At 39.9% G+C, this 10,820-nt stretch overlaps 1 protein-coding gene across 1 annotated transcript in view; it reads right to left on the bottom strand.

Annotated features, from left to right (window-relative positions):
* Positions 1–6: 6 nt before the first annotated feature.
* LOC146437757 (uncharacterized) overlaps positions 7–10,820 on the bottom strand; it is a 30,997-nt gene continuing 20,183 nt past the window's right edge. Inside the window, exons 5-6 of the mRNA XM_085059859.1 lie at positions 3,475–3,607; positions 7–503 (exon numbers count right to left, since the gene is read on the bottom strand). Of these exons, the coding sequence (XP_084915985.1) occupies positions 443–503; positions 3,475–3,607 (194 nt within the window). The 3' untranslated portion in view covers positions 7–442. The remainder of the gene's footprint in view (positions 504–3,474; positions 3,608–10,820) is intronic.

Below are 10,820 nucleotides of genomic sequence, written 5' to 3'. Positions count from 1 at the left end.
CTCATGTCAATTTGATCATAGTTCTTTAATGAAACACTTTTAATGTGTCATCACTCCCCAGTCCAGCCATCAGGACCCCTACCCCAGATTTTCATCCCTTAAGTGTACTTAGGATACCAATACTGTTGCCTCCACTGTAGCAGGCCAAGTCCTGCAGTGACCAAAGTTATACATATGTTAAACACAAATATAAATATAAGTCAAATGTTATATATTTAAATTGGGGCTTCGTCATCGAAGAAATGGGCTTTTTCCATTTTACTTTTTAGACCTGTTGGGGAAAAGAAATTATTTTAACCACGGAAACACACGATTATAAAAATCAGTAACAGCTCTATGCACTGGTTCACTACAGATGTTTTGGAATTGGTGTTTCAAACCAACAATGACTATTCTATTTATATTTTACAGAAATGAAAAGAGATTGTTGCTATTTGACTACTTAGGTGTTGTTTCTCTTAGTTGGCTGATGTTGGAGAACATCAATCAGGTCTGCAGCACCTCTGAAATTAAACATTGCTTTTTAAAAAAATCCTCAACTGGCACTCATCATGGAGTCTGCACAGTTCCCCCAAATTTTCATGCTGCTGAAATCCCACCAAAATATCCTGTCACATGCCTCTGTTTTTAATAAGAGGACTGCCTTGGTTGTAAGAGCTCCATTGCTAAATTACATTATTTTCAAGGGATCTGGAAATAACTGACACACACTCTTAACCTCCTAACTCAGAAGATGAATCTCTGATCTTCAGGTACAAGGTCTAAACTGAACAATACCTTTATAAATATCTCTGAAGATGATAGTTTGATGTGATCCAGGAGGAATAAACAGAATATTCCAGCACCTACCTCCAACGTCCTGGTGTAACTGCACAGAAATCTCGAACCACACCAGCATGAGATGTGTGATACCAGATCAGTGACAATAATGCTTCTGTCATCTTTCTTTTTTCTTTTTTGCATTAAATTAATGCAAGTGCATTAATTTTTACTGGTTTCTATTGGGGTGCAAGCACAAATTAAACATTTGTTACTTATATGTAACATTAGATGTCTTATGTAGTATTTATGTTATATCTTATTTGTTGTCATCACAAGAGGCAGAAAAGAGAACTGTAAGTGAATATAGATAATCTCAGCCCTACCACCTGAGATTTGTGGTGTGGTGTTACAAGAATATCACTTTTCCAACGGATAAACCTGGAAAAATGACCTAATCTTCATTGTTTGATCCAAGAGGCAACTGTCTTTAAACAAAATGCATCTGAGATTGCTCTGGCTGTCCTAGCAGCCAACAGATTATCCAAATGCACCACATTCACCCACCTGGGTCCTGGAAGGGTGGTTGCAGAGCTGCATTCTACACTTTGAGCTGTTAGCTGCCCTCTCTCTGTTCCTTCCCAGGACGCTGTAAGGTGGGAAATGGCCTCCAAGGGCTCTAAGGCAGAGCTGGGGCTGCGGTTACTCTCAGCTACATTGTATCACAAATCTGCCTGTAATACTGGGTACATTTGCACCTTACTCCAAGCATCCACTCAGATTGTTAGGCTTGGAAAGCGTCGCCTTTCTTGCTGATGAAAGCAACCGTAGTGTTTTCTCTCTCTGTGTCGTATTCCCAAGCCCAGGATCAGATGAAGTAGTTACCAGCACCACTTGTGTTGGCACAGGCAGTGTGGCCTGTCAGAGACTGTTTGTTCCGTTTCTTTTATGGTGGTGACCTCTGTTCTGATCGAAGAGTGGCGCCTCCTCATTTTGCACTGCAGAGCAAGTCCTTTTCCTCCATTTCACACCACCCAGTTTATCCCTGCACTCCCTGCCACCCTGGTTTGAGCCTTTTGTTTTGAGCTGGAGCCCTTCCAGAGAAGGGCAATGGAGCTGGGGAAGGGTCTAGAGTGTAAATCATGAGGAGCGGCTGAGAGAGCTGGGGAGGCTCATCCTGGAGAAAAGAGGCTCAGTGAACGTTCTTGCTCTCTAGAACTCCCTGACAGGAAGGTGCAGCCAGGTGAAAGTTGGGCTCTGCTCCCAAGTAACAAGCAATAGAACAAGAAGAAACAAGCCTCAAGTTGTACCATGGGATGTTCAGGTTGGAAATCAGGAAGAATTTCTTCACGGAATGGGTTGTCAAGCATTGGGACTGCTCAGGGAAAAGGTAGAGTTACCACCCCAGAGGTGTTCAAGAGACAATTGGATGGGACACTCCATGTCTGGTTGAGAAGCTGGAGATTGGTCACTGGTTGGACTCGATGGTCTTGGAGGTCTTTTCCTTCCTAAATGGTTCTGGGATTCTGTGAGTGCAACAGCAATCAAACCACTTGAGTTCTTTAGAGAAGCTTTAGATCCACGGGGTTTAAAAAGTTTGCTTTAGTTGCGGGCAAAAGCTGCTAACACAAATCTGCTCCCAGTCTTAGGATGGTCTGAATGCCTTGGGAAGGTGTGAAACTTCTCCAGCACTTTCTATTTTAGAAACCCAAACTAAAACATTCTTGTAAATACTATGATAATCATCAAGACATAATGAAGGAGTAAATAATCAGTTTTTTTTTTTTTAAGTAGTATTTTTTTGTGTCCCAGTTTCCATGAGAGTGTATGACCCATATCTGTGCTTCCTGTTCCTAGGGCTCAGGGAATGTATTGCATATCACTGAGAAGTCAGGCTCTAATTAGGGAAGTGATACCTAAAAAACACATTTCCTTCATCTGATGAGTCTGTGAAGTTCGCTAACTTTGGACACTTTGGTTTGTTGGTAGCATAAAGCTACAGGAAATCACAGAATCACACACTGGTGTGGGTTGGAAAAGACATTAAAGATTATCCAGTTCCAGCTCCCTGCCTTAGGCAAGGACAACTTTCACTATCCCAGGTTGCTCCAAACCCTGTCCAACCTGGCCTTGGGCACTTCCAGAGATCCAGGGGCAGCTACAGCTTGTCTGGGCAACCCGTGCCAGGGCCTCACCACCCTCCAAAATCTTGAGAAAAATAATAATCCTTTGTTATCTCTTTGATCTGTGACTTCTTCTGTATTTATTCAATTTCCTCCAGGTTTTTGACCACTCCACTGAGCACTCCATACGAGTGAGTAGTGGGAAAGCTTGAGGTCTGGATTCAGTGAATACTTTCAGGAACTGTCTCCTGTGTGCCAAATTCCTTAAAAAGTTCTACAGGACAAACTGTTGAAACCTCTGCTGTGGTATAATTATCCTCATGGATCTGGTATTGGTTTCATTTATAGCTGCTGGAAGCAGCGTCATCATCAAGTAAGTAGGGAGAGAGGGAGCATGAGTTTTGTTTGCAATTAATACAGGGACTGAAAAAAGTTCCTAATGTCTTAAATTTTAAACCCAAACTCAGGACTGCTACAACTTCCACAGGGCTACCAAGATGATTATGCAAATAAACTTTAATCCAAACCGCAAATCCTGCAATTCTCACTGGTGACAGAATGAGTGAATGCATTGGTTATCTTTGATACGTACAGTTTTGCCATTGTTACAGCTTCTGTATGTGCTGGAATGTTTGTATTCCTATCATTCAGGGAACTGTGAACCCCAGATTGTATTGTTTCAACACATATATCAAAGGGACTGGTGCATAGCATGGAAGATCCCTCTGAAATGGGAGGCAAGAGAAACTACAATTAGATCACCATAACTTATTTTAAACAGGAGTAATAAAAATGAAGTTGTTCAGCAATTATTCAATGACTGCTATCCAAGGCAAAGGGAGAAAGAAGGAAAAGAACACAAATGTTTATACATTCAGAGAAGTACAGTTTTCCGCGAAACATTTTTAGCCTTGTCTAAAGAACTCAGCTTCAATGCCTGTAAATTGCACACGGAAAAGAATGAGTAAAAACATTTTATGTAGCCATGGCATTTGCTTTAAATTACATTTTTTTAACTATCTCCATTTCTTCATTACAGCAAGTTTCCTATGAGCATCTCGAGTGGTGTGGCCTTGTGAGTAAAGACAGTGAAGACAATCCAGACATATTGAGAATTTAAGAGGAGTAGTGCTAGCCTGGGAGAAGTGCTTAGAGTTACAGCAGAAAGTAAATTTACATTACTGTTAACACTCAAACTGCACTTACATTATTGTTAACACTCAAACCCTTCCAGTCTGAAAGCCCCTTTGGGATCGACTTCAGCCTATGTCTGGTGTGGTAAGTCAGGTGATTTTGGCCTTGGCTATCCTTACCCATGATCAGTGTCATTGGAAATACGCATATATATCCTGCTGAAGTGTCTTGAAAATCATTTGTATTCCATCTCAGATATTGACATTGCATGTTCTGTTAGTTGCTCTTAAAACATCATGCCAGCTTTTACCACTTCCTCACAGGGAGAATTGTGAAAGGAAAAACAAATCCAGAAAGCAAAACCTGCTAAAGATTGATTCAATAAAGAAATCTTCAGAAATCTTCTTCAAGTGCTCTGTTAAAAAATAAAACATTTGTTCAGTAATAGATTTAGTACTTTGAGAGTATTACTTAAGAAATGGCTTAAGCACTTGAAATCCTAAAACACATTAGTACTCTGTGAGCCTTACTTTTTAATATGCGTAAATTATTTTGAAGGTGTACTTCAGGTTTTTAATTTTCTTTACAAACTTTCAAAATTATTATCCTTTGTGAGTATAACACTGAAAAACACCACGGCAAATTGAGGCAAAGTGCATCTGGATAAGATTCTGGATTCTTTCTCTTCAAGTGTTGTTGAAGGTAAAGCAAAACAAAGACAAGACAAATCATAAGATAAAGTGATTTTTTTTTATGTGTACTTTGTGTATAATGGATCTGTCATCCAAAACTGTAAATGAGATCTCTCAAGCCAAAGCCACATCACCGATATTTGAATATCAAAGTTTACCTGTCAAATTAATGTTTTGCTGTTTGGGGTTTTTTTTATTGCTGACATTTAAGGCAGCACCAGCTGTGGGCTGCACAGGAGTGAGTTAGAAGGTTAAACATTTCTTACACTTTGTGTTTTGCCTGAGTTCAGCCAATCCATAATGATAATTTCTATAGTAACCACTTTTAAAGTAAACAATTGATTAGTTCTGAAATTAGTCCTTGAAATGGCTTCTCTTGGAGCAGCTTGGAAGATCTCAATGCAAGCACCCTTCTGCTGGCATGCAGAACACCAAGGCTCAGGCTGTTTCTCCTTGCCTCGTATAGAGTGTGCCTTGAAAATATTTATCCTCCCAGCCTAGTTTTATCTCTGGATAAGGAAGGGAGTGGGAATCTCCATGTTAAACTTGCTAAGACCTTCGATTCAGTGAAAACAATGTAAGAAATGCCTTTGATATCTCAGAAAGGCACTTAAAGTGGAAGAAGAACATTTTTTGCAGAGTTCAAATTAGAACTAGAAAACCTGTCTACAATTTCTGATGGTAAAATTCCCTAATGCCCAAGGTCCTGTGGTTTTCAAACAGAACCTGCCCTCTCTTGTTTACTGTGTGCTGTTCCCCTTACTGGCTACATACGGTATGTTCCTGCTCTGTATCGTAGGGGGCTGTTGGGATAGGGGGGTTTTAAAAACAGGAGGAAAGATCAATGTTTCTGTTACTTCAGTTGGGTTCAGTAGGTGGAGCTAAAAGCTGGCAACTCACCTGCAGCTAAAACTAGTCTGATTTTAACTCTTTCCAATGCTTTGGAAATTAAGTTTACTAAAGCATTTGATTCTTAAATGTATATGTCCTATTTTTTTATTTGACAGTAAATAGAAAGTGATCTTTCTGTGTGTAATTTATTTCCAGCAGACTAAACAAGGATTTTCTGTCTGCGTGTGACATTTACAATGCCATTGACTTTATTGCTAGCTAATTACAAAGTTAGGAGCTGCCTAAAATAGCTTTGTGTTCCTGAATTAGTGACCTTTTCAATAAGGAGAAAAAGTGCTGGTGGGGTGTATTTTCTTTTTGTCACTTGTTATTCTCTTATTCTTCATGACTATGAGTTCATTTATATTTTTAAATGGAAAATACCTCAAATGTCAAACTTTTAACTGTCTGGCGAGTGAGCTTTTGAGTGTGTTGAAAGGTAAATCTGGATATTTTATTCTCATTCGTGAATTTTGATGCACAGACTCAATCTGAAACATCTGATTTGTTTTCTCAAGTGTGTAATTTTCAATTGTAGACATATTCATTCCCAATACTTAATACTGTATTCCAGAACTCAGTTTGAACACAAATTCCCAAGCTTACCTTCGGACATCACTACAGTCTCTCAATGCTCACCAAAGCTCTTAAATGCCACTTAATTTCAGTGAGTTTTAAACTTGGATTCAGCAAAACACGTTATGTGTAATGTTTATGTACCCTAATTCCAAATCCTGTGCATCTCTTTGTTAGATAGTGACTGTCATTAGCCAGAAAAGCTGGTTTTTTAGAGTGCTTTATCAGCATTACCTCGTATCTTAACAAACTTCTCACTTTCTGTATTTCTGATATGTTTCTTTAATTTAAAAAGACTCATGTAAGGACAATGAAAACATTCTACAAGAAAAGCAATTCCAAAAGCATTACACAAATACTTTGCAATAAGAGCACCAAATAAATCACACATCATTATTAATCAACAAGCCGAGTTTTCTCTCCATTATTAATCAAACCCTAGCAAGAGCTGATCTCTTTTTTAGACACATCATTGTAATAATCCTCTAAGACTGTCACTTTCTTTGCCCACAGGAACATAACATTTTTCTCAACTAAGAGGCCCACGGCCTAGAAAATAGTTAACAGTAGGTGGCAGACTTCTTCCACCTGAGAGCTTGGAAACCACTTAATCGGGCTAGTTCTTGTGGAATGCTGATTCCTGTCCATTCAGGACACATCATAGCTTTCCCTGCCAGAGCTCTCTTTTTTAAGAAAAGATTAGGCTTGAACATCAGTTTTAGAGTAATCTCGATATAACCTGAGCTAGACCTACATTTTTGCAGGTACGTTTCCAACTCTTCCACTAATCAGTCTAAAAACATTTGAGTGATTTGGTGTGAAATAACTTCCTTAAAATATTGTAGGGAGGGTTGAAAATCTGCATGGAAAGATCCAAGATACAATCTCCCGTGTATCGAGCTCACTTCCCAGTGAAGTCAGGCAAGTTTTGGCACTGACTTTGATGTGACCAGAATTAGGCCAATGCTGAATATATTTCAAAATCCTGCATAGAGGACCTGGTAACCTTAGTGAGTTGCCAAAGAGCTTCTTAAGTGATATTGGTGCCCAAGAGACAAGAGTCTCTGCTTTGTCTCACTTTAAATCAGTCCTTTCCCAGCCTAAAGTGCAGTTGTATATGAAAAGGAGGGAGAACTTGATTTTCCCAGCAGAAGCAGACAGATTGCCTAGCTGATAACACAAAGAATCAAATAAAATAATCTTGTTTTTCTTTGAAAATTAACTAATGCAATAATACACATAAATTTCTTGGCAAGCCTAGTCTCAATTTCAACTTCTCCACTGAATAATTTTAGTTCCAATGTTACATTGTTCTGGATTGAATTTTATTACCAGCTTTCCTCTTGTGGATGGACAGGTAAAATAACCTAAGCCTACGTCATTGGAGGTTCTTTTTTGTGATAATGGGATAGTGGGAATGGCATGGGACATTCTATAGCCACAAGTCTCTGGGGCCTGATGACATCCATCCCAAGGTCCTGGGGGTGGTCTCCAAGCCACTCCCCATCATACTGGAAAATTCAAAGCCATAAGGTGAAGTCTCCAATGACTGGAAAAAGGGAAGCCTTTTATAAAAGGGGTAGAAAGGAAGACTCAGGGAACTGTAGACTGGGGACTCTTACCTTTCAGCTGGGGAAGACCTCGGAGCAGCTCTTCATGGAAGGAATGTTGAGGCACATGCAAGACAGAGAAGTGATCCAGGGCAGCCATCACAGCTTCACTAAGGACAAATTGTGCCTGACCAATCTGGTCCCTTTAATACCATCAAATCCAACCATTAACTCAGCACTGGCAAGTGCACCAATAAAGCATGTAAATTAACTGAATCCAAAATGTTTGACTGGAAACATTAGAGTACTGATAAACTTCCATAAAATGCACAGTTATATGTCTATATTGGCTCTGACAAACCTGCAGGGAAGGCAGGCTCTGTACTTGAGAGATTTCTGTCAAGTGATGCGAGAACATTTGTATTCTGGGATGTCAAAGGAACCATCCCAAAACTCCTACTTGCTGGCAGCAAAGAGGCTGCAGTGCCCAACAGTGCAGCAGGACCTTGGAAACCCTAAGACTTGTGTTCATATCATACTCTCAGCATTTTCAGGCTTCCTGGGCTCCCCAGGTACAGTGTCCTCAGTCTTAACTTAGCACTAGGCTCTCTGCCAACAGGAACTGGGAGAAATTTGGTTCAACACATAATTTGCCCAGCTTCCATTTCCCCAGGCAGAGAGCCTGGAATCTGCCTATATCTGCACTGACTTTAAGGGGACCCTTAAGCCTCTTTGCACTGGGAATAGCTCCGGTGCCCAGAGACCCCCACTCTGTTTTTCCAGCACTCAGAGTGAAGAAGGAAAGTCAGAAACACAAGTTCACTCCAAAGTGAAGGTGGCAGATAAGGGCATTACTGCATTAATTGTTATAATGGAATTTCCTGGGTTATTTTTGAGACCTGTGAATAGGCTGCGGATATGCCTGACTGGCAGTACTGAAGCGCTGTTGGTATGAGCAGAAAAGGCCTTTGGGCAGAAAGCAAATGTCAAGGACTGTCAGCATGGGCGTGGAGGGCACCACAGAGGAATGGCCTCTCGAGTGTAGCCTCTGCCTAATTGATCCAAAAGACAACACCAAAAGCTTCATGTGCAAAGAGTTTGTTAATATTTCTTTGCATGACTTGAGAAGTATTCTCAGGTTAGTGTTCAAGTTTAAAAAAATAAACCAAACATCACAGCTATTCAGGTTTTGCACAGCCACAGATCTGCCTGATAACTCTCTTTAGTTCTTTTGGTGTGTAGACCAACCTTTGATATTTTAGTATCAAAATTATCTTTTGATAATTTATTTAAGAGAACCACAAGAACCATACAGATCTTTGCTAAGCTCAATCACAGTTTTTGGTCTTGATGAAATTTTTCTGATTCTGGGAATGTACCGAGGAACCTTTCTTCTAAAATCCAGTCTTTCTGAAGGCCTTCCAATTCAGAGGAATTGAATTTCAAACCCCAATCATTTGTCTCCTTTGGAAATCAGAGTTTACAAGCACTACTCTCAAGAAAAACAAAGACACAAATATACCAAGCAATATTTCCTCACTTTCGTATTATTTTCAGTCACTTCCTTAACACTGGAACCCCAGGTTTCCAGTACTATGTGTCATAGTGTGACAAAACCAGGTGAAGGAGAACATGGGAAGGAAAACAGCAACCAGAAGAAAGACAGTGATTTGTTGCTGCTGCTGCTGCTGCAAATCCAGTTCTCTTCTAAGAGATCATTACATCCTGGTAGTATCATTGGGAATCTGATTCACATTGAAGAAGTATTGAACCTGGAACTACAAGGCAGAGCTCACCTAATAAATGCGGTCTGGTTGAATGCTGCTTGAAAAACAATTGATTTTTACAACAGAAAAGTGCAGGTACTTAGATTTGACTATATGAATTTTGCTTCACAGGCTCAGGCAGAAATGTGGAAATGTTTCACTGTGCCTTTGGATTTCACTTGTGGGGACAGGATGCTTCACATTTCATTCATGGAGTCTCAGAATTCACAAATGCAGCATAATATGCAGAAGTGGATTATCTTTTTATGTCAGCAAGTAAATGACAGTGACAAATTTTAAAATCCCTTGTCCTGCCTCCTCAAGTAACAAGGACCTAAAAATGGCTCTACAAACTTTCCTTCTCCTGCTAAGGTGCCACCTGAGGCCCTGACTCTCAGCTAAACAAATTCCAAAGGCAGTAAGGGAATATTTGAGGTGGATAATACTATTCTGGCTCCAGGACTTAATTTAAAATAATTATCTTTTAATTTTTCGAAGTTGTGAGGGCTTTATCTTAAGGAATTCTTTGCTCAGGAATAGAGGAAAGACTGAGAAGAGAATCACTTCCTTTATCTCCTTAATGCTTGAACATTTACAAGTTGTCTGAAATAGATGAACTGGGATCTTCCCAAGAAAGAAACCAACATAAAAAACCCCAAGGCCCTAACAGAAAAAAACAGCCCAAGAGAACAATCATAGCAGTAACACAGATTCTGTTTCTATGGAGATGGACATGAAAGAGAAAATATTTATCAGCTTGGCAGTTTTTAGGCCAGAATGGGGAAACCATAAGTTTACAATGAAACTAGATGAAAAATAGGACAAAGTAAGAGTGTCAGCGCCGCCAGTGATGCAGTAACATTGCAGGGGGCAGCTGCAGAATGGCAAAAATCTTCCACAAGTCCTATAGCCCCTCTAGACACACAGGATTTTTTTTCAACCCTTGAAGTGTTTCAAGTTGAGAGCAAACCCAGTGGCTCCCAGAATCTAATATTAGCTCATTTTACACATACTTTGTTTCTAATTTTAGCAAATACACTTGCTTACACTTAGAAAAAATGTTTTTAGCCATGTTTTTAATAGAAATTGGAGATTACAGATCAATGGCCTGAAGAAACTCAAGCCAAAAAAGAACCCCTCCAAGCATTCCCTGCTGTTCTTCAAAAGTTTTCAGTATTTCTTTTACTGCTAAACCTGAAGTACATCAAACCCAGGGAAGAAATATTAACAGTCTCTCGCCAAACAAAAGCTTTCAGCTTTGGCTCTTGACTGTGCCACATTAAATGGCTCTTCTCTCCTGCCAAGGCCATCAGGCAGCATAGCAGAGCA

The sequence above is a fragment of the Lichenostomus cassidix genome, chromosome 4, assembly GCF_008360975.1.
Source record: "Lichenostomus cassidix isolate B80296 chromosome 4, HeHo_3.0, whole genome shotgun sequence".
Classification (NCBI taxonomy): Eukaryota; Metazoa; Chordata; class Aves; order Passeriformes; family Meliphagidae; genus Lichenostomus; species Lichenostomus cassidix.
Note: the sequence above shows the minus strand (reverse complement) of the source record. Positions and strands in the feature narration are given on the sequence as shown.